At 42.7% G+C, this 25,003-nt stretch overlaps 1 protein-coding gene across 5 annotated transcripts in view; it reads left to right on the forward strand.

Annotated features, from left to right (window-relative positions):
- arhgef9a (Cdc42 guanine nucleotide exchange factor (GEF) 9a) overlaps window positions 1–25,003 on the forward strand; it is a 404,937-nt gene that overhangs the window by 351,148 nt on the left and 28,786 nt on the right. For all 5 annotated transcript variants that reach the window (XM_078547438.1, XM_078547441.1, XM_078547443.1 and 2 more), the window contains 2 exons: window positions 3,239–3,482; window positions 18,152–18,220. In XM_078547438.1, coding sequence (XP_078403564.1) covers window positions 3,239–3,482; window positions 18,152–18,220 — 313 coding nt within the window. The remainder of the gene's footprint in view (window positions 1–3,238; window positions 3,483–18,151; window positions 18,221–25,003) is intronic.

A 25,003-nucleotide genomic window follows, 5' to 3' on the forward strand; every position in this document is an offset into this window, starting at 1 on the left:
CATAACATGTGGGAGTGCATGGGATACCATTGTCTGTCATAGTCACCGGCAAGTTTCATACAATGTTGGATAGTTAGCAGATCTATTGTTTACTATTGCTTACTCTCTACGTATTTTATTTTTTAACTGTTGACCACACAGAACTCTGAACCAGGAGCCTTGCCTACATCAATTAAAAAAAATGCCAGACATTGGTGGTCAATGGAAAAGGATATTGGGTGAGGTGGAACAGGCAACTGATCTGATAATAGCAGTTTTACACCCACACCCAAATTGAAAGTTCTCCGCGTTGATTCAGCAGGATACCCATTATCAGGACCAATGGTTTACGGTACCTGAGTGAATCAAATTATGTGAATTCCAAAATTTTTCACTGGTTTTTTGGCTTTGCATTTTATGATTTTCTTTGTTTCCCTGTGTACCCTCAACACAATTGGCATTGTCTGAAATGTGTTGACAAGCCCTTAGATTACATCCATCTCATCAGGTGCTACGAAGGGAAAACGTTGTAACAAAAGAATAACTACATTTTTTTTACAATGGAAGTTTACACAATCACAAGTTTTAGCTGGCTACTTTAAAACTTGGGGAAGATCCCCTGCATGCACTATGTAGCATGAAATTATGATCCCATGTATAGAGCAATTTTATTACGCAGAGCTCAGAAATGAAGCCTTCCAACTTATTGGTTTATTTTTGTGCCTCATGGAAATTGGTTGTTAACTTAAATGATATATAATCCTCAGAATTAAGACTGTGGAATAGAAATGTTCTGTGTTACAGTATGTGGTTGATATTACAAAGACACTTGGGCCAGAATTTTACATCCTGTGGGCGGGTGTGTGCCCAACCCGTCCGGTCGTGAAGCAGCGCAAGATGATGTTGGGCGAGCGTCCCAATGTTATCGCACACTCACGTGATATCTCGCTTGGTGGGCGCGAGTGGCAGTCAGAAGTGCACCCGCCGTCAATTAAGCGGGCAATTAAGCCCATTAAGGAGGCAATTGAAAGCGATCTTTCGTGGCCCGTCCACGTTTAGGGTTAGTGGACAGGCCAGTCAGCCAGGCGGCCTTTACATTTTTGCTCAAACCTCGATCCAGGGCGGGATGAAATCTCTGTGGGGAAATAAAATAAAAAGAGATATCTGGGGATTGTTTTTTTATGAGGTGTGCTTTCAGATGCTTGATTGTGCTGCATGGACATACTTTACAGCATTTTTGTTGTTTTGTTTGTTCTGTGGAGGTCTGCAGCTCCCTGGGGCAGCTGTCTGTCTTCAGGGAGCTCACTGGAAGAGCTCACCAGCACCCGCGGCGACGTCAGCACCCGCCCTCTTCCCGCCCCCACTGGGAGTGCTGAGCCTTTCTCAGTGTGTGTTAATTGGCCAGCCAATGTGAAATCATAGTCGGGGGCCGATCGTGGTCGGGGACCAATTTCCCATCTGCTCCCAGGCCCGCCAATTTTGCGGGCCTGACAAGCAAAAAATTTAGGCCTTGAACTTTTCAGTATCAAATCAATGGTGCAACCTCTAGCATAAGAATATAAGAAATGGGAGCAGGGTAAGCCATTCGGCTCCTCGAGCCTACGCCACCTTTTGATAATATCATGGCTAATCTGATTGTGACCTTAACTCCACCTTCTTGGCTGTCGCCGATAACCTTTAACTACCTTGTAGATCAAAAATCTGTGTAACTCAGCCTTGTATACGTTCAATGACCCAGGCTCCAATGCTTTCTGGAGCAGAGAATTCCAAAGAGTAACTGAAGATGGTATACTCTCCAATCCCGCAACGACCACAGAGACTCAGGCTTCCTTTTAACCGGTTTTATTCAAGCATATGCAAGGGAGCCGCAATCATTCCTAAGAATGAAGACCCAGCTCCCTGATTGATTACATTTCATTACTTTTTCTTATCATAATTCATTTGAATATATTTGAATACATCCAATCGGTAACCAACACACCGGTCCCATGCTAACTCTATCCTATTGAGTACATAAACAGGTGATTTTGCTAACTAATTATTCTAAAGGATGTATACATAATTATATTATCCAATCAAAATTAAAACATGTAAGCAAATACCTTGGTTCTCACAACTCAAGACTGTTTGTGTTTCATCAAAGCCCCCTCTTTGTCCCTTGTCCATCTTCCCATACCTAAGCTAAAACCATCTGCCCCTTCCCTATGTGAGAAGGGAGTACACTTAATCTAATTTATGTCATACTTTTTGTTTCCAGTCTGACTCTCAAGGCTGTGCAATGTTCATCTGGTAATCTTCAACTCTTAAAATATTTCACAGCCATGACTGCCTGGAGATTTTAATGGTTTTTCAGTAAATTCTTACTGTATTCTCTTTTAGCATTTTTAATTTCCCCCTAACAGTAACGACCCTCTGAGAGATGAAATTCCCCCTCATCTCTGTCTTAAATGCAAGACCCCTAATTTTGAAACTGTGCCACCTAGTTCTAGATTGCTCCACGATTTGAAACATCCTCTCAGCATCTACTCTGTCAAGCCTCCTCAGAATCTTACATGTTTAATTCTTCTAAACTTAATGATTATAGGCTCAACCTCCTCAACCTTTCCTCAAAAAACAACCCCTTCATCTGAGGAATCACCAGGTGAACCTTCTCTGCACTTCACTACTGTTGCCCTACAGAGTTTGTTTGGAACTGTGGGCTTTGGTTTTATCACCCCAACTTAAAAAGAAATAGGCTGTCATTGTAGGCCCAACCATCTTCAGCTGCTTCATCAATGACCTTCCTTCCATCATAAGGTCAGAAGTGGGGATGTTCACCAATGATTGCACAATGTTCAGCACCATTTGCAACTCCTCGGATACTGAAGCAGTCCATGTCCAAATGCAGCAAGACCGGGACAATGTCCTGGCTTGAGCTGACAAGTGGCAAGTAACATTTGCACCACACAAGTGCCAGGCAATGACCATCTTCAACAAGAGAGAATCCAACCATTGTCCCTTGATACTCATCACTGAATTCCCAAATTAAATAATAAAAAATGATTATTTGTTGTAACTTAAAGTTCTGCAATATATTGAATTAATTTCTACATAGCATAATTTGGTGTCACATTTTTGCATAAAATTCCCAGCAACAGTGAAACTAATAGTTTCTGAGCAATAAAAAATAATTTCTCACAACAATCATCAGTGCTTTTCAGGAATGGAACTATACTATGCCTTCTGTTTTAACACTTGTTTCTTAATTTCTTTTCTCAAGGATTTAATACGACGGGACATACTTTACTACAAATGCAGAATTGATATGGACAAATATGAAATAAATGACATTATTGATGGGAGAGATGACGAATTTAATGTTAATGCCAAGAATGCCTTCAAACTTAAGAACAAGGAAACAGAGGAAGTGCACTTATTCTGTGTAAAGAAGCCAGAGGAGAAGCAAAGATGGTTGCGAGCACTTCACGAAGAGAGGAAAATGGTTCAAGAAGATGAAAAGATAGGCAAGATCATTTGTTACTTCTCTTCCCCTACAAAAGGAGTTGTGCTACATAATGTCATATTTATAGTAAGAGTCATATCAGTTTGTTGAACATGTGCAGAGCAGCCCTTTTTATCACACAAATAATGTATTAGTGAAGAAAATAGTGGATTCTGGATGGGTGGGAGCAGATTATAAAGATTAACTGTTGAAATAGTTAATAGGTACTTTTAGATTGATAATGGGATACTGGGAGAATGATGGTCAAAGAAAGATCCACAACTTTCAACTTTTGATTTACCAGAGTGCTGCTGATTATTGTAGTGTTAATTAATAGGAAAGGACACCATTTTCTATTACTGTCAACCCAAGGGAAGTTGGATTCCAGAAGCTCTCACAGGCTGGTTGTCTTCTTTACCTTAGTCAGATATGATCAGTGACAGAAGTGTTGTACTTCTGCCACTGATGGCATATTATCAACATAAAAGTGCCTTGTAATTCTCTCTCATTTCTTTTAAAGTATGGATTGCTTGGGGTTGAATGTCCAGCACACAGTTACGGCAGTGAGCTGTAACTTCAACAGAATTGTATCATGGTGGCTAGAAGTTAGACTGGGATCTGAATATGCCTAGTCCCAGCCTTATGTCGGGAATTTCAGGCTTTCCCCGCTCAAAAATGGCCATTGAGATAAGGGCTGGAGGAGTCTCCAATGCCGTGAATTCCTGTGCCCCTGTGGGCAGAAGTACCAGGAGTAATGTGCCAACCACCAATGGAACTAGAGGCCAATTGGAAGCCTCTATTGGGCTGGGATTGTGGTTGCTTCGACTGGTGTGACCCTAGTTATGTGGATGCTTGCCATTGTCATGATTATTAAAGGACTTCTTTCTGACCTTGAAAACCAGAGGTTACCTCATGACACTTATATCAGTATACACTCTAAGGCAGATTTGCAGCTCCCTCGTGTTTTATTACAGTTGTTGGGGTAATGCCTTGTGCCATTATGCTTGGTAACAATGCAGAAAAAAGTAATTTTAAATATAGGAATTCAACAGTGATCAATGAAGTGTTGCACTTAAAGCTCTTAAAGAAAGAACTTGATATAAAGATAAATAGGTTAATATCTCCAGTGTAAAAGCAAGCAAGCTAACAAAAACTACACTTCAAATGGTGTAATTTCAAGACTGCTGTTTATTGTTGCTTGACAGTGGTAGTTTCTTGTTAGTGGTTTATTTTTTTTCAAAATTGGTCCTGTCTGACTCTGCATTGCTGAAGGTTTTGCTAATTGTTATATGTTGATATGCATATTAACTTGGTTTACTGTGTGTATACTGAAGTCAAATTGAGAAAGCAGAGGCTGTTAGTTTCTGTTAGTGCTGGAGGATGTGGATTCTGAAGTATTTACTTTCATCCATGATGAAAGCATGACAAATGAATCAGCTCCTGTCCTCACCTAACATCCACATACACAGGGGTCATTGGATAGCAATCACGATCAGGAACTGACGCCTATACTCAGTTTTTAAAAAAAAATGATACCACTTCTATGTAAATGACAAGCAGTGGGATTTATGCTGGTGCATATTGCACATCTAGATGTTTTGAGGTCAATCCCAATTACACAGCAAGCTCCTGGCCTGGATTGGAGCTCTTGCTGGGAACTTGCACAGTGTTGTCAAGAAGAGTAGGAGGCATTTTTGGCACACCACTGCAGTCATTTTAAAGGGCTTGGTTTTTTAACGAATGAAAAATTCATCTGAGCCTGAAACTCTCTGCTGGAATATGAAACTACGAACTTCCTGCTTCATGGATGAAGTGGATCTGCCATTTCAGGCAGCGATGAAAGGAGATCTATTCCATTTAGCACTTAAGGCATCCTCCTTACAAGATAATGTTCAATCGGTGTTGGAGGAGGTGGCAGAAAGGTTGAATGCAGTATCCAACAACCAGAAGGCCTCAGAGTAGATGAGAAAGAGTCAGGAGAAAATTCACAGCTATGCCACCTAGCAAATCCCGATACTAAGTAGCAATGTATGTATAACCTTAAGTTATTTCCTCCCAATCCATGCACTTTGACTACAGTGTATTCAAAGCACTCATCAATCCTGTAGCTCTTTAGTTTAACACGCATGTCCCTGCTGCAGCGAACATATTATCCAGATGAAACTTAAAATTGAAACTATTTTTGTACTTCAAGCTAAATTATGTGCTCAACCATCAATATTCCCAACAAGCCTCGGCGGATGGTGCTTGCTCACTAACACACACAAGCTGGGATGACAGAATGAACTGAATTTTGTTTAGATTATAGAATTCTCGGCTACTAGATCCGAAAGCGAGAGGCGACCCCTCTTCAGCTGGCAGTGGGACCCAGGGTGGCATATTTCTGGTGGTCGCCAATTAAGAGGTTGCTAAGATAAAAGCAAAATACTTCAGATGCTGGAAATCTGAAATAAAAACAGAAAATGCAGGAAAAACTCAGCAGGTCTGGCAGCACCTGTGTAGAGAGAAACAAAGTTGTAAGATGGCAAAGCTGTATAACATGCAGCAGGCAAGATAACCTTTGAGAGATAACCGGGTACTTTGGTGGAATCGAAGGGTATGGGGCTTGCTAATTCATCTGAAGCTTATAGTTTCGAGTCGGTATGACTCTTCTTCAGAGCTTCAGAGCATTTTCTGTTTTAATTAAGAGGTCATCTCTGGGATCACTGTCCAAGTAAATTTGGCAACCCACCCCCAAAAGCTGCTAGCCCAATCAGAGGGCCAGCAGCTCAGTAACATCAACAGAACCACGGCTAGTCGTGTCCAGCACTGAGGCTGCAACACCAGGGACAGGACACCTCAATGGCTGATGCATCCTCAAAGAGGGGTAAGTGGAGTTGCAGGTCATCGGGGCCGGGAAGGCAGGAACCTGACACTCGGTGAGGTGGGGAATAGGGGTTTGTCACTGTACACCAGCGGCAGTGAGGGTGGCAACTGCCACCAGTGGACCACTCCTGGAATGGCCATAAAGTCAGGCAACTCTCCCCACCCATCCCCCCAAAACCACTGGGTTGCTGCCAGGTTTCACCCAGCGATGTTCCCAGGTAGCAGCGGGCCTTCAGAGGTGGGAGGTGATCTTTAATTGGCCACTTAAGTGGCTTAATTGACCTCCCAGCAGCCGTCCAAGTCGGCAAGTTTCCCCTACAGCCAAAATGGGTGTAGAGCCAGAAGACATCGAGCAACCCCTGCTCGACACCTTCCCATGCCATTTTGCCAGGCTTTCTGCCTCTCGGCCCATCCGAGAAAATTCCATCTATAGACTCACTCTATACACCCAGAATCTCAACATGTCTTCTCTCCTTGCTGGACAAGCCAGGACATAACAGAAAGATGGAAGTTCCTACAATTTCAAACTTTTTAGTTCTTGAAGGAACAATTCTGGAAATTGTGAGACCAAAAGCACTGAGCAAGTGGAGTAAGATAAAGTCTCCCAAACTCAAGAGCTAATACCATTGATTGCCTGCTACTTTTTTCCATTTATACACACTCACTCTCATTCATACATTCTCAGCGATACACTGAAGTACTATACACAGTGCCATATGTTGTTGAGCCAGTTATCTTCATAATCATTGCCATTGTCCAGCAGACTTCCTCCTTCACCTAGTCCATAGTTTCAGGTCCATGAATGGCAAAGCTGTATAACATGCAGCAGACAAGATAACCTTTGAAAGGTAACTGGGTACTTTGGTGGAATCGAAGTGTATAGGGCTTGCTAATTCATCTAAAGCTTATAGTATGTTCAATCATTAGTATGGTAGCTGCGTCAGCCTCATTATATTTACAGGAAACTCTGGAAATACTCAGCAGGTCAGGCAGCATCTTTGAAGAGAGAAGCAGCGTTAACGTTTTAGGTCTGTGGCCCTTTTTTCAGAATTGTTCTGATGAAGCATCTGAGGAAGTGTCACCAATATCTATATCTGCAGTATTTTGTCTTTTCAGTGCATTCCTGTAAATTCCTTCCAGACCAAGCAGGTTTCTGCCCCGGCAAATCAACAACAAGCCAACTGCTCAACCTCGCACAACATAGCGAAGAAGGTTTTGAGCAAGGGATGGTAACAGGTGCTGTTTTTGTAGACCTGTCAGCAGCATACGATACAGTGAACCATAGACGTGTCCTCTGCAAGATCCTAGAGATGACAAAAGATATTCACTTAACAGAGCTGTTCGAAAGCATGCTTCAGAATCGCCAGTTCTATGTTGAACTAGGTGGGAAGCGCAGCAGGTGGCGTATTCAGAGGAATGGTCTTCCTCAGGGAAGCGTACATGTACCTCTGCTGTACAACATCTACACGAATGACCAACCTATAGACGGTGTCACACGCCGTTTTATATATGCTGATGACTTATGTGTCACTGCCCAAAGCACTGTTTTTAACACTGTGAAGAAAACGCTTTCTGAGGCCTTGGAGGGACTAACATCCTACTATGAAGAAAACCACTTTCGCGCAAACCCATCAAAGGCGCAAGTTTGTGCATTCCACCTCAGAAACCGTGAAGCCAAACGCCAGCTTAAAGTAACCTGCTGTGGAGTGACACTGACGCATTGCGAGCACCCTATCTACTTAGGAGTCACCCTTGACAGATGCCTCACCTTCAAGAACCACATCGAAAAGACAAAGGCAAAAGTGAGCGCACGAAACAACATCCTGAATAAGCTCACTAACACAAAATGGGGAGCAAGCTCGAAAACATTGCGAACCAGTGCACTTGCTCTTTGCTATTCCACTGCCGAATACGCCTGCCCTGCATGGGAAAGATCTACTCATGCTAAGAAGATGGATGCCGTTCTGAATGCAAGCTGCTGACTTATCACAGGTTGTTTAAAACCAACAAACACCAACAGCCTATATATCCTGGCGGGTATCACTCCCCCTGATATAAGAAGAACGGTAGCCAGCAAGAAAGAGCGACTCCATCAAACATCAGATGAGAGGCACCCTCTACATGGTCATACACCTACACCCAGCCGCCTAAACTCAAGGAAGAGATTCATGGACAGTGTTGTTCCATTACAATCAACCCCATCTGAATCCGCATCGCCTTGTGGAAAGACTGGCTCGCCAGTCTCGAACAATCCCCAGCGATGGAAATTTTACCGGATGAAAGCCTTCCCCCAGGAACTAATTGCAACTGGGCAACCTGGAAGTGCCTTAACAGACATAGGACTGGTGTTGGTCATTCAAAGATGTCACTAACCAAATGGGGATATACAACCAGCCCGACAAATTGTGAATGTGGAACTGAGCCACAGACTATGCAACATCTCCTGCAATGTCTATCGCTAGAGGAACCCTGCACTGTTGCAGATCTTGCCGAATTCAACAACAAGGCGCAAAAATGTGTCCAGTTCTGGCTGGGCCATGTATAGGCTATCCGTGCACACGATAAGAAGAAGTCTTAACCTTAAATTAAATGAACCAGACTGTTGCATTAACATGTATGATCCTGTGTTCCAGATCATTGGTCAATTTTTACATTTATGGAGCGATTTTTGAACATCTATGTATGGCCCCAGATTTCTATGTGGGTGCAACCAATAATGCCCTGGTAAATGTCCTGAAAATCTGTAGTTTTTCCAACAGACACCTGTTGTAATATTGGCAGCAGCTTGCTTGACTGGATTGGGATCTCTGTCGAAACTCAAATGCATAGGATCTCAGCCTTTCATAGGAGTTTGCTCTGTAGCTAGTTAACAGCAGAACTGCCACATTACTCAAGAATAGTCATTAGCGGAGATGTGGATGGGGCTCTGAACTTTGCAGTTTGTTCCCATGTCCTGTGCCATTAGTATAACCTGATACATGGCTGACAGAGGTATGCCTGATCTGACCAGATGTTGTGGCCAACAAGGAGCAGATGTGCGCCCCACCTTGGATCCAGGCTAAAATTGTGGCCTGCACTTACAAAGATTTTTTTTTTTGTCGGTGATAAAAAGTAATTCTTTAGGGAAAGTAATTCTGAGGGATCCAGAAATCACCTCTTCCCCACCACGAACACCTTCCCTACCCTCAGGTGGTCATTATCGCATCAGGGTTTTCCTTTGCTTCACTGAGACAGAGTCCTGGATATGCCTTCCTCTGGCAGTCAAATTAGGAATCCTCCCTCAAAGGTTTCTGACAAGTGCATCTCAACATTTGTAATGAGATCTGGTCCATAGCACATTTTCAGAGTCGAAATATTGACTGTGGCCATGTTCCGCTTATTTCCTGCTTGCAATTCGATCCAAACTTCACCTCCTCTAGTGTTAACTCAGTTTACTTGAATGTTGAAGGGATACACTGGCAAAATATGAAAGGATTTAATGAAGATCCTTAAGTTATGCTATTATACATGTAGATATGGGCCAGTGCGTGTTAACTCCCATTAAAGTAAGATACTCTGAGTGGTGAAGGGCACAATTAATGCCACAGAATACAAGATGGAATCTACTGCAAACCCAAATTTGTAACACTGGCCAAAAGTGAAATGTTACTGAAATAAAGGTATACCTAATTATTTTTGAATAATTAGAATTTGTATAAATAATACAGAGAAATATCTCAAGGTGTTTCATAGATGAGAAGGAGTTGAGGTAAGATCTAAGGAAGATGATCTAAGGAATGGTCCAAGAGTTAGGTTTTGAAGCGAAGGAGAAAGTTCACAAGGAGGAGGGATTTGTGAAGGGATTTCAAGCCTGCAAACTAGTGATGAAGAAATGCTTTACCACTTTGTTTGTAAAGGGTTTTTTTTACAGAAGAACGAGGATTTTGTGAGATGAAAAGCTTTATGGAGATCATTGTGAGTAAGGGTGCGATAGTGCAGAATACAATACAGATGTTATATTTCTCGACAAGTTGCAGATATATAGGGTAGAGTTCAGGAGATTCATGAGAAGAGCATCAGAGAAATTGCATCTGGGCTTGATGTAGGCATGGATGAGAGTTTTGGCTGTGATTGGACTGAGGTCGAGATGGAGGTACGTGGTATCAAGGCAGTTTCCATCCCATTATTTACGTATTCTTAATTTAATCAACAGTCATTTGGTAGTACAGAACTTGAGTATTGCTGAAAAAAGGAGATACATGTTGTTGAAGCTTTTCATCTTGCACTCATCAGTACAATTCGCAAGATACCAAATTATGATGAGAACAACATTTTATACTCCATGAGAAGAGAACGTTTTTTGGTTGGCAAGTGGAGTCCAATTGGTAGAGGCATTGCCATGGAGAATGGACCAGTCAATTGATAACTGACAATTAACTGTCAAGCTTTGTTTAAATTCAGGCCAGGAAGGTTGTTTTTGATTGGTCAAGGCATTGCACTGGGGAATGTACAAGGGAATGGCTTTTGCTAATTTGGTTTAGTTGAAAAAGGTACAATGTGTGTACATGTTCCTTTTGTCTGCAAAGGGCAGGGCCCTGTGTGTGAATATATGTTGCTTGCAGCATGCGCAAGTGAACCATATTGCAAGCCCAATTGATAATATTAAATTGGCTGTCAGCGTAATTTCTAACACACAAGATCGTTTAGCAAATGTTGTCCAATCGCGGAGTCACATCCAATGTTGGACAATTGTTTCTTCAGTTATCAATTAACTGGTGCATTCTCCATGGCAATGCCTCTACCAATCACAGTCCACTTGCCAACCAATCAGCACTCTCCTCTCATGCAGTATAAAATGTTCCCATTATAATTTGGTATCTTGCAAATTGCCCTGATGAGTGCAAGACGAAAAGCTTCGACAACATGTGCCTCCTTTAATCAACAGTAGATAAGTAATCTTGATTTGGAAATAGTCCCTTTCGGCTTTGATAAAAATAATCCAGTTGAACTTGTTTTCTACCCACAAGAAACCTTAAACACATTAGTGAGCAGATTGTGGTGATGATTTAAAAGCTTGTAGAATAACGTTGCTTCTCTGCTTATGAATTCATCAGTATAATTTTTAAAAAATCTAAACTCATTTAATTCCTTGCAAACTAGCAAAAATTATGCTTGCATCAAGAAGCATCTTGAACTCGAGCACACCAATGCTAAGAAGAATAGATACTATAGATACAAGCTTGTTATTCAGCTTGGACAGTAAGTGCAAAATTAGAGAAGACAAAAAGAACATTAGCAGACTTCAATCAACACTTGATTTTAGAAGTAGTTTTCTTAACATTGAAAAGTTATGCATAAGTGGTACATATTCTCAACTGAGCAATTGATCCAGTCTGAATTAATATTTTTCAAAAATAACTGGGTGAATATTTGGTTGAGAATGGGATTGAGGGCTAGAAGTGGAGAGACATAATTAAATACTATGTGAAGTGTGATGGAGCCAATTTTCCCATCGTTCGAACCCCATGTATTCCCAGCACCCCGAAGTTGAACAAAACACTCAAGAAATGGTCTGACTATGCCACTGTATAGTTTTAACATGACATCTTCTGATTTATACTTTACTGATCCAGCAATATAATTTGCCATTCTATTTGCTTTGAGCAGTGCTGCTGCACTGACATATAAGCTAGATTTTTCTGCCCATTTTAGCCAATTAAGTATAGAATACGTCAACTGTATATCTCTTTCATTTTCGCCTATAACAATTTTTACATCATTCATTACAGACCTGGAGCATCCATTATTCCTTCCAAATTGCAATACCTTGTATTTGTTTATAACTAATTCTATTGTTCCCCTACAGATTTTATTTAACTCATTTTATAGGTTCTTCGCTACTTCCTCCTACCCAACTGTTCCACCCCATCCTAATTTAGGATCATTTACAAATTTGACCAGTTTTCATTCGATTTCTGAATCCAAGTTCTAAAAATATATTAGGAACAGTAGCCGTAGAGCTTTACCTTTTTGGATGTTTTGCCTGTGTTTATATAAGTCATTATGAGATAGAGATCATGATAGTGGAAATTGTATGCAGTCTGTTGGAAGAAATGGACTTGATGGACAAAGCAGTCTTATCTCATTCCATGCCAACATACGTGACAATAAGTGGTGAACAGGTTCATGTGATTGTCTTAAATTAACAGCACTGAGGCTGCTGCCACTTATATTTTGGTGTTCCCCTTTAATGCTGTATTTTTCATTACATTGTGGTTTTATTATTTCTGTTATGTGAGTTATCCTGATAAGAATCTGGCACAATGGCTGTGAGTGAGAAGGAATGCCTGCCAAAAAAGGAATAATTGTATGGGGAGAAAGCAACACAGTGACTCATGTTTTTATTAGATCTGTGCTAAGAACCAGAAATAACTTGGTGTCTGATTTTTCAGAGTGTGGTAAGATGTTTTCTTCAGATGAGATTCTGGAATATTCACTTATAGATGTAAAAAAATTCAAATGAGAGACAGCAGTGATTACTTATTTCACATGTTGATGTCAGGCTGTAGGCAAGCCTTAATCTTCATTCCTATGTGCACAGATTCACAGCAAGCAGATGCCTCACAGGGAACCCCACTGATGTGAAATTAACATTCTTATACAAGTTAATTTTTTTCCCTAAATTTGCCTCTTTTTCTGTCCTTCTCAGCTGAAGGCACTGAGGTTTGCTAAGGCATGCTTCCAAATGCACCGGTGCCAAACTAACCTGCACCCACTTCTGGCTATTGATTGTAGACTGTTGGTCTAAGCAAAGTCGCTCAATGTAAACCTGTCATTTGAACTCCATCCTAGAAGGTTGTCCTTCAAACGGGCTAGAATAATAGAATGATGCACAGAAGGAGGCCATTCAGCCCTTCATGCCTGTGCTGGTTCATTGAAAGAACTTTACAGTTAATCTCATTTGCCTGCTTTCTCATCAAATTCCTACAATTTCTTTCCTTTCAAGACTTTATCCAATTCCCTTTTGAAAGTTATTATTGAAACTGTTTCCACCATTCTTTCAGGCAGTGCATTCCATATCACAACAACATGCTAAAGAGAAAAAAAAAATCTCCTCATCTCCCTTTTGTTTCTTTGGTTGATTACCTTAAAGCTGTGTCCTATCGATATGGATTCATCTGCCACTATAAGCATCTCACCTTATTTACTCTATCAAAACTTTCCATAATTTTGAATACCTCTGTAAAATCTCCCCTTAACCTTTTCTGCTACAAGGAAAACAACTCCAACTTAGTTAACCTCCACATAACCAAAATTGCATATAGTTAAAATATTCCCATTCAGTTCTGATGAAGGAGGCAAAGCTGAAAATCAGAACCTGTCTTTTCCTTCTTTACAACAGATTCTTTTTTTTAATTCATTCACGGGTCGTGGGCTTTGCTGGCTGACAGGCCAAATGACTGACCTGCTCGGGATTTAATTCATCTTAAATTTTTATTTCAAATATCATTCCCTTTTTCTAAGAAAAGGAGAAGGATTAGCATTGAATCACCCCTTAGTTAACACCCCAGCTAGTTAACATCCTAATCGAGCAGGCTATACATGATTTATAAGGAGCAGCTTGTCTGCTAAGGACCACAAGTGCTGGAGACTGGAGCAGCAAATGTCTGCCAGATTGAATAAGTACAGTTACCTAATGGCATTTCATGTGAACAGGGATTACAGTGCAAATGGCAATAAGAGGTGCCCAAAGCTGTAGGGGAGTTAATCCACAGATATCAAATATTGTTTGGCAGCTGCCAAGAAAATAAAAATTAACCCACTAAGAGTCAGTCAAATAATTATTCATATGGTACCATTCCAGTAAATAACCCACAAAAAAAACATTGACCCTGCTCATAGGCACGGCTCATGTTTTCACCTTCAATTATCAGTCAAAGAATCACTGAGACTGAGCCTTATTACCGGTCATTACCGAGTGACCTGCAACTACATGTGAAGAACGGTCAGGACAATAAACATTAATTCTTTTGCTTGGCTGCCATTCCAAGCCGATTGCTGAGGAAAACTACTCCCCAGTTTGGAATGTCTGTGATGAATGGGACACCATCAAAGATACTGTGAAATACCCAAAGCCTCTGTATTTAATTGACAATAGCATATGAAAACCATCCTTTCTTTCCAACAGAAACAAGTCACAGACTCACTACTTTATATACAATTCCCTGTCCATATACAATGGCAGCAATCAGGCTATGCTTTCAGTGAGTTCCAGAACTATCATTTTGCATTGGGTGCAAATATTAGCTGAGCTGTGTAATATAATTCACCCCCCGACCACTGCCCCCCAGTTGACAGAAAGCAATTGGAAATAAAAATGATTTTAACTCTTTACTGCTACCAGTGGAACTTGAAACACAAAAAATATACTTTTGTTGAACCCACATTGGAACCATCCTACAGATTGTTCTCATGAAACCTGTAAATCCTCCAGCTGGAGTGCCCAGTTCCACGGATTTAGGAGGAAAAGGATCCAGTGAGGCAGGTTTCCCATCAAGTTGGCAGCATGCCGTCCCACTGTAGCCAGGCACCACAAACTATGAAGGAAGCACCAGAGAGCAGACTGCAGCCACTGTGGTGTCAGATATGACTTCAGCTGTTACAGGAACATTGCATGAGCTTACACCCAGGGACTCAAAGCCATCCCAACAGGTTGTATTGCCCAGTCTCAGATCATGAAAGAAAAACAAAAATCTCATTTAATTATGATAGCATTAGCGCTAAACCTAACCTTGTCCTCCCCGGCATTCATAGATTTTTCAGCAGGAGTCTTTGGGTAGCGATAAGGAATAGGAATCTGAGCATAATCTTTCATATTTCTGAGGTTGAGAGGCCCCTTCTACCATCCTGGTTGAGATCAACAACTTCAGGGCAGACTGATCATTGAATTTGTGACTTTCCTAAAGTACATGGCTCAGTTTCACACTGGGCAGTGCCCTTACCAAAATTAGGGAGGTACAAAAACAAGTAGCTCGTGCGCCAACGTGAGGTCGCTCTGGACCTCCCTGCTCGCTATTGATGGACCGGCACCTAGCTGGGATACTGGGTGCTTCAATCATCTCCCACACTGGCACTGACCACCTGAGGTGCCTGCGTGAGGGCTTGCAGGTCTGAGCACAGCCCCAGGAACCCCTGATTCTGTCCCTGAAGCTGCCTCTCCATGAAAGTCGCCACTGTCTCAATGGAGGGAGCAATGCGCTCGGCCATGATGGTCAACGCAGTGCTCCTGCTCCATATAGAATCCTCCACAACAGAGACCATGACACCCATACTCTCATGGATCTCCGCCAGATCCTTCTGCACATCCCACTGGACATCCAGCATCTGCCGCTTAATGGACGACTCCAGAGGATCATCACCTGCTTTCTACTCAGCATCCTCCTGGTTTCCAGAAACCCTCCAACTGCCGGTGCCCTGGGCACTCTCTGCCTCCACCTGCATCTCAGGTGAGTGTGAAGTGCCCTCACCGCTGTGCACTGACATTCTAGCCAAAGACCTAACCCCCACCGAGGTGCTGGTATCTGTGCTGGTGCCTGGTTCAGAGATCGGGTGTGACGCAGGTACAGTCCTCTGGTGTCAGGGGTGGCTCTTCGGGGTCCTGCGAACAAGTGCCTACCGGTGAATCTAAGGGAGAACAAGGACATATTATTAGGTTAAGTTATCACACTGTCACTGTGCATGCCAGACACCCTGGTGACACAAAAGATATCTGCATCATGGTGCATCATCTTTCAATGATCAATGGGGACTCCAGTTTTGAGGCTCCCATCAATGAAGAGACTACACCAGAATGTTTGCACCATCCAAAACTCTCCACAACATGGTCTCTGTTGTGAAGGAGTCTATATGGAGCAGGAGCACTGTGTTGACCATCATGGCCAAGCGCACTGCTCCCTCCATTGCACTCTTACCTGAATTGCCTGAAACCCACGACACCCAGCCTCTCCACGACGGCTGTGCAAGATGTGTGGCAGCTCTTCAGCTCAAATCTGGTCAATATCAAGAGGTTTGGGGGGTGGGGGGGGGGCACCTTCACCTGTCCATGACCTTTCAATGTGGTAATGGCTCATCTTCTCCTGAAAGGACACAGGAGCATTGATTAGTCCACTCTCTACCTGCAGCTCCATTGCAGCCTGGCCCACCCGAGGAACACCTCACAGGGCACATCTGAGTCATGGCCCTCGTGCACAAGCAGTCAGGGCTCATCCCCTTGGCCAGCTCTGGCGTCATTGATAGTTGGCACTCAGACTCTAACACCCCTGAGCTCCACGGGAGATGGCCAGCCCTTAATACTTTAGACACTGATCCATGCCAACACGGTACTCACTCTTCCTGAGCGCAGCAGGTCGTTGAACCTTTTGGGACACTGTACCCCCGTGTGCCGCACAACGTTGTGGCTGCTGGCCTCAGCTGCCACCTCCTCCCAAGTTTTTTTTGTCTGGTGTGGTGGCCTCCTCCTTCCATCTCTGGGGACGAGGGTGTCCCTCCTGGCAGCCACCTCCTCCAGGAGGACCACGAGGCACTCGTCTGAGAAACAAGGGGCCGAGTGCTCGTCCGACCTGCCCTCCCGTCTGGCATGTCCAGCCGCTGTTGAGGCCATAGCTTCACTCTACAGAACGCAGAATATATGATTCTTCCCTGGCCGCCTTCATGGAGCTGCCTGTGTCTTTTCTAAACCGCCCGTCATGTCGCCATTGGACCCGGTGCCCAACAGGCCCCACCCCCTACCCAGCCCCTCCTGACCATTGGGAAGATGCATTTCACACTGGGTAGGCGTTAATTGGCCAGTCAGCGTGAAATCGTGGTCGTGGGCCGATTGCGGTTGGGGACCTGTTTCCCGACGGCTCCAGGGTCCATCTGGAGCGTGCGTGCGGCAAGGGTAAAATTCAGGCCATAGTCTCTTGTTATATTAGCAATTTCATTTCAATATCAGGTGGCTTCTGAGGTGTATTAATGCAGCAGTGCCAATGTAATTCAGGAATTACGTCAAGGATCTGTTTCCTACCCCTGCTTACACTGAAGGAAGAAGTGTATAACCCACTCTAATAAGCAGTCTTGTATTGCTTGGCCTGAGTAGAGGAAGCTGTCTTCTGCATCTACACCTGACCTGGATGTGCTTAATGTGCCAGCAGCCACAATTCCCAAACACCAAAATGCATTTGGAAAATACGTAATGGAAGTCACAGATAACGTTCCATTCCCCAGGACTAACATTCTACATCTTGATTACATCAGTCATATTTCTTAGCTTTGGAGCTGTATGGAAGTCTTCCTGTATATTGAGATTTTAAAAGTTATAGAGTTTATTAGTGCAGAACTTAATTGGTTTCTGTTGTAATAATGCACTTGTCTTGGATTAGTTGCTTCTGCGAGTTAAAACATTATCCTCTCCTTTCTGCAGTCTGAGTTTGAAGCTTGTGTAACATGAAGAAATGATACGCTATACTTTTTGATATTTGTGCTGAACTAAATTACAGAAGTCTGGGCAGTTTCAACATTCCATTCTAAACTAGCAGCCTCTCTTAGGAAGGATACATGACTTGCTAGTGCAGGAAAAGGATATGACATGTGGATGCAATAAGAGCTCCCTTTTCAGGTTACAGATTAGATTGTTGCAACTTTATCCTGCATCAATTCACTCCTTACCTGAAAATGGTAGTACTGACACTTAAGTGCAAAATAATTACTTCACCAGCATTGAGATCACTCACCTTGATGAAGATTAAATTACTTTAAAAATACCTTGTTTGATTTGAAAACTCTCTAATTTATTAAACTGTTTTTCAGGGTTTGAAATCTCGGAGTATCAGAAGAGACAGGCTGCAATGACTGTAAGGAAAGTCAGCAAACAAAAAGGTGAGTGTGTATTCTTGCACTTGACTTTCATTCTACAGGCAGTATTACAGAAGCGGAGTTAACTGCTGAGGTAAGAAAACAGTTAGAAGAGCACCGCTGATGGCCCAGTGAGCAAAGGCACTAAACCGTACTGATCAGAAGATCCCAGCAGGTTTAATTCCTGGTTGGTTCCAATTGCGCTGGGACTGAAACCAGATCATGTGTGAAGTGTTTGGGTATTGATTTAAAACAAGATCAGGCTCGACCTCGGTGTCCTCAGTTCTTGAATAGTTTTCCTATCTCACTCACTTGTCAAGGTTCATGTAGAAGAGATGCTAGAGGGCTACAATTGTACAACAGCAGAATCACAGAATTTTAACGGCACAAAAGGAGGCCATTCGGCCCATCGTATCTGCACCGGTTCTCCAAATGAGCATTATGACTTGGTGCCATTGCCCTGCCTTTTCCCTGTGCCCCTGCACATTGTTCCTATTCAAATAATCATCCAATGCCCTCTTAAGTGCCTCAATTGAACCCACCTCCACCACACTTCCAGGCAGTGCAATCCAGACCCAAACCAGTCGTTGTGTGAAAAAGTTTTTTTCTCATGTCACATTTGCATCTTAGAAGTTATCAAAAGAATGGGTGGAAATTTTGGAGAAAAAATACAATAGTTTTAGTCACTGGAGTGAGAAGTCTGAGATACTAAGATGAGGGGCCAGATTTTCATCTCCAAATGGAGGAGAGAATGAAGGAGAATTCTCCTCCAAAATAAGATGTCCTCTGCCTTGCTGATCCCATGCCATTTTTGTGTGACCATTTCATGGGTTGGGAAGGCAAAACACACACACACACACACACACACTTCTTTTGAGGTCAGGGTCCCCATTGTGAGGATCACAGGAAATTAGTATTTCCTACTGCACACTATTTTTGCGTGATGGTGCAGGTTTTTAGAAATCCTAAAAAAAACACATTTCCTTGGAAAAGTCATGACCATTCCTCCTGCTGAGGAGTTGGGAACATTCTGACAGGTAAGTGTAAAATGTTTTAACATCCTCAAACATTACTATTAGATACTGTATTTTAATGCAGATATGTTTTTAATGCAGTGATTCATCATAGGGATCTGTGCTGCAAAGGTAGATTCACCCTTATATTGACCACCATTGTGTAAGTGTTATCATGCATTCCAATAGTTTAGCAATTGTCAAAAGTGCCATAATACATTGAAAAAGTAAAAGAAAAATGTCCTGTCAGCCTCTGCTGTCATGCTTTGTGCTGTGATTTAAATGAACTGACAGCTCTAGTGGTTAAGAAAAATCCTGCTTTTGGAAGTTGTAAAAAATCTCTGTACCTGCTCCCCTTCATTGATTGGCAGGCATCTAGCTTTGAAATAGAAATGGGGCATCATTCTGTTCTGTCAGTTTCAGTCAAAGTAGTTGGAAGCTTTTGTTATGGCAGCTGTAGCCATTATGAATGCTTGACTGGGTTTCAAAAGATCATAATGGTTTTAGCTCAGCTGGCGGCCTAATGATCCAAGAATGATTGACAATTTTAAAGGCTGTAATAGCAGAATATGCCTTTTATGCAGTTTCTTATTTGTTTACAAACCTAATTAGTACTTAAAGGGTTTTTTTTTGACACTGGAGTAAATTTTTGTCTTTACAGTATCAATGATAGTGCATTTGAATTCAGGGGTTTACTAGATTGGGAGGGGTTTAATTTTTTCCCAAAGGTTTTAAAATAGTTCCCATTGCTATTGCATGGCTCCTGAGGGCCACACATAGTAGATACTGGATGAGTGGTGTTGGAGGATACATGGGGAGTATGAAGGTGGCATGGGATGGCATGGTGCATCTAACGGGACATAGGGCGACATTGGGGATCTGAGGTGGCATAAGTGTAATGGTGGTGGGTGGGGAGTGGCAAGGGTGATCTAAGAGGACAAGGGGTGGCATATGTGGTGGGTAAGGGGCGAGCTTTAAGGGGCCTTTAAACAATGTTAGGAGTTGGGCTGCTATGTTGGATAACCAAGGCTGACCTGCTAATGTTCTGCCTCTGCATCCACACTCCTCATGCACTCGATCATGGCTCACAAAATACACTGTGAACCCAACCCTTGTGTGAAAAGACAAAAATCCTGCAAAGTCACACATGGGTGAGTGAATTTTGGAAGACTCAAAAGTGCGCGTGTTGGGTTTTAATGAGGCCTAACAAAAATCTGGCCCGAGGTGTAATTTTCCAGCTTTGTGACGACAGAGGAAGCTTCATGTATATGTTCAAAATGCAGAGTGCACACTGCACATCATTTTCTGACTATTACTAATCAAAACATAATGTGCAGTGCATGCCAAAACTTCCTATACTCTTATGAACAGAATACTATTCATCTATTGGTTGCCTACAGTGACCTAAACCAAAATATTCCAGAAAATACCCAAGGATTTAAGGCAAATGTGCACAATAGCAAACTAAAATGACCCTAATGACTTGTCCATTTAAGGCAGTTGAACTGAACAGACCAGGAGCAACTCAGGCTTAACTGACAGTCTATGATGAATTAGCTGTTTTTGGCTGAGGTAGCAGCACGGTCATTATAACCTGCCTCAGTGCCTCTATGATAGGAGAGCCAGAAGTTAACTGAGGTTTCTGCTTCTGATTACTATTCACTGTGCGCAGTGGATATCAGTTTTTTTGTGGCGATATCCATGCCTGACACACAAGGGCTGGATTGCCCCTGCCAGTAGATTTGAAGGCGGGGTGTATATGTAAGATCCAGTGGCTGTCCTGCCAATCACCTACCTACCTGCCCCTGACTTGTCTGAAATTTTATAGGAGGAGGGGGCGACATTGGGCGGCCCATCCACCCTTGGGCTTATTGAAGCCCTTAAGTAACCAATTAATAGCCACTGTCAGTCCATTGAAAGTTGCCCTTCCCCAATTAATTACTTTTACTCCGGATTGCTCTTTGCCCTTTTCCATAGCTAACCTAAACATTATGGCCAGGGTTTTGTGGCCCCTCCCGCCCGATGGGGTCTTACAGTCCCACTGGACTGAATGGAGATTTAAATGGCTCGTCACATCCGCTGGGGTGAGTCACGCCGCCCTGGGGCCATAAAATCCTGGCCTATGATTCTCTGATCAGTGTCCCCTAAATATTTTTGACCCCTCTAGGATATCCTCTCTCGAGCACAATTATATTCTCCTTGGATCAATACTACTACTCCTCCTCCTTTAATCTTTCCTCCACTATCTTTCCTGAACATCTTGTGTTCAAGAATATTCAGTACATAGTCCTGCCCTTTTTTGAACCAGGTCTCCATTATCACCAAGACATATTATTCTTACATGGCTACCTGTGCCTGCTGCTCACCAATCTTATTTACTACGCACTGTGGCTTAAATTTTCAGCTCGTGAGCAGGCGCAATTGGCGGGCCGGGGATCGGCCAGGTAACGGACTGCTGACTATGATCGGTCCCTGACTGCCATTTCACGCTTAATGGCCAGCCAGCATGAAGCACGCGCTGAAAAGCTCAGCGCTGCTGGGGTGGGGGGCGGGAGAGGGTGAGCGATGACATCAACCCGGGCGCGGGCAAGCGCTGAGAGAGAGCTGCCTCAGGGAGCTGCGGACCCGAAAACCATGAAATAAAGTTTTGAAAATCAGAAAATAAAATGTCCAAGCATTTGTCCAAGTATCTGAACATATAGATGATAAAAATGCTGTCCACAGATTTTTATTTTTATTTTATTTCATAAGGGAAACCTCATCCCGCCCTTGGGTGAGGTTTGATGAAAAATGTAAAGGCCATTTGGCCGATTCGCCCATCCACCAACCGTAAGGTTGGACGGGCTACAAAAAAAAACAGACAATTGCGCTATTAATGGGCTTAATTGCCCTCTTAATTGTCGGCAGGCACACTGCCGACTTTTGCGCACGCCCGCCAAGCGAAATATCATGCGAGCGCGGGATGATGTCGGGACGCTTGCCCGACATCATCTCGCGCAATTTCACACCTGATCGGGTCAGGCACGTGCCCACCCAATCAACATAAGATTCTGCCCCGTGTGTTCACATACTGTGTTCTTCACTGGGAGGGTGGTGAATTTTTGGAATTCTCTGCCCCAGAGGGCTTTGGAGGCTCAGTCATATCAAGACTGAGATTGATAGATGTCTACATACTTAAAATAACAAGGGATATGGGGATAGTGCAGGGTAATGGTTTTGAAGTAGAAGATCAGCCATGGGGGCAGAGGGGCTTGAAGGGCTGAATGGCCTACTCCTGGTCCTATTTCTTATGTTCTTATACATGCACAGTAAACTCAATTTAGGCCTTATTGTATTTCCTCTTAGTCTGAACCAGCTGTGGTGCCATAGACTTGGCTCTGGCTGTAGGAACTATCGGTCACAGAATCACAGAATCTTTACAGTGCAGAAAGAGGCAATTCAGTCTGTCGAGTCTGCACTGGTTCTCTGAAAGAGCATTTACCTAGTCCCATTCCCCTGGCATATCCCATAACCTCTTACATTCTTTCTTTTCAGATAGCCATCCAATTTCCTTTTGAATACCTCAATGGAACCTGCCTCCATCACCCTTTCAGGAAGTTCATTCCAGATTCCAACCATTCCAAAAAAAATCCTCACATCACTTTTACTCCTTTTGCCAATTATTTTGAATCTATGCCCATCGAGTGGAAACAGTTTCTCATTATTTACCATGTCCATATCCCTCAGGATCTCGAATACCTTTATCAAGTCTCCTCTTAGCCTTCTTTCATCCAAGGAAAACAATGCCAACCCCTCCAATCTATTCTCATAGCTACAGTTCTTTATCCCTAGAATTATTCTTGTAAATCTCCTCTCTACTCTCACCAATGCCTTCATATCCTCCCTCAAGTATGGCGCCCAGAACTGGATGCAGTGCTCCAGATAAAGCCTAATTAGTGTCTTATATAAGCTCAGCATGACTTTCTTATTCTTGTGTTCAATGCCTCTACTAATAAAGCCTAAAATACAATATGCTTTATTAACTGCTCTCTCAACATGTTCTGCCATTTTCAATGACTTAGGTAAATATACACTGAGGTCCCTCTGTTCCTGCTCCTCCTTTAGAGATTTTCCCTTTATGTTGTACTGTCTCTCCATATTCTTCTTGCCAAATTGAATCACCCCATACTTCTTTGCATTGAACTTCATCTGCCACTTGTCTGCCCAATCCACCAACATATCTGTGTCCTTTTGAAATTCAAGACTATCCTCATCACAGTTGGCAATGTTTCAAATCTTAGTATCATCCGCAAATTTTGAAATCATGCCCTGAACACCACAGCCAAGGTCACTAATATATATCAGGAAGAGCAGAGGTCCCAACACTGACCCCTGGGGAACTCCACTACACACCTTCCTCCAATCTTAAAAAAATCCATTAACCACTACTCTTTGTTTCCTGTCAATCAGCCAATTTCTTATCCAAGTGCCTACTCTCCTTTTATTTCATAAGCTAGAATTTTGCTCACAAGTCTTTTGTGTGGCACTCTTTCAAATGCCTTTTGAAAATCCATATACAGCACATCAACAGTGTTGCCCTTATCAACCTTCTCTGTTACCTCCACAAAAAACTCCAGCAAGTTAGTTAAGCATGATTTTCCCTTAATTAATCCATGCTGGCTTTCCTTTATTATCCTGCACTTGTCTAGGTGACTACCGATTTTGTCCCAAACTATAGTTTCCAGAAGATTCCCCACCACTGAAGCCAAACTGACTGGTCTATAGTTGCCGGCTTTATCCTTGCACCCCTTTTTGAACAACAGCGTAACATTCACAATTGTCCAGTGCTCTGGTACCACCCCTGTATCTAAGGAAGACTGGAAGATGATCATTAGTGCCTCTGCAATTTCCACCCTCACTTCCCTCAGTACCCTTGGATGCATCTCATCCAGTCCTGGTACCCAATTTTAAGTAAAGATAGCCTTTCTAAAACCTCCTCCTTCTGAATTGTAAATTTTTCTAGTGTACCAGTAACCTCCTGTCTCACCTCAGCCTGGGTAGCATCTTCTTCCTTTGTAAAGACAGATGCAAAATACTCATTTAATACCTCCACTATTTCTCCTGCCTCCACATGCAAGTCCTCTTCTTTATCCCTAATCGGCCCTACTTTTTCTTTTGCTGCCCTTTTATTATTTATATGTTTATAGAAGACCTTTTATACTAGCTGCCAGTTTCTTTTCATGCTCGCCCCTTGCTTTTCTTATTAGCTTTTTCACTTCCCCTCTGGTCCTTTTATATTCATTCTGATTCTCCATTGTATTTTCTACCTGACATCTGTCGTATGTGCACTTCTTCCTTTTCATCTTCACCTCCATCTCTCTTGTCATCCAGGGCCCCATGGATTTACTTGTCCTATCTTTCCCCTTCAAGGAAATATACCTTGACGTTGCCTGCAATACTTTTTCTTTGAAGATAACCCATTGTTTAGCCACCGTCTTTTCTGCCAACATTTGATTCCAACTCACACGGCTCAGATATATTCTCATCCCATTGAAGTTGGCCTTCCTCAATTAATTATCCCAGCTCTGGATTGTTCCTTGTCCTTTTCCATGGTCAACTTAAACCTTATGATACAATGGTCACTGTCCCCTAAATGCTCTCCCACTGATATTTGATCCATTTGGGCCAAGTCATTCCCTAGAACCCAGTCCAACAGTGCCTGCCCTCTTGTTGGACTGGAAGCATACTGCTGCAAAAAATTACCTTGAACACATTTCAGGAACTCTCGCCCCTCTTGTCCCTTTTTACTATTCCT

This window comes from Cetorhinus maximus, chromosome 8, assembly GCF_964194155.1.
Source record: "Cetorhinus maximus chromosome 8, sCetMax3.hap1.1, whole genome shotgun sequence".
In the NCBI taxonomy this organism is placed as follows: Eukaryota; Metazoa; Chordata; class Chondrichthyes; order Lamniformes; family Cetorhinidae; genus Cetorhinus; species Cetorhinus maximus.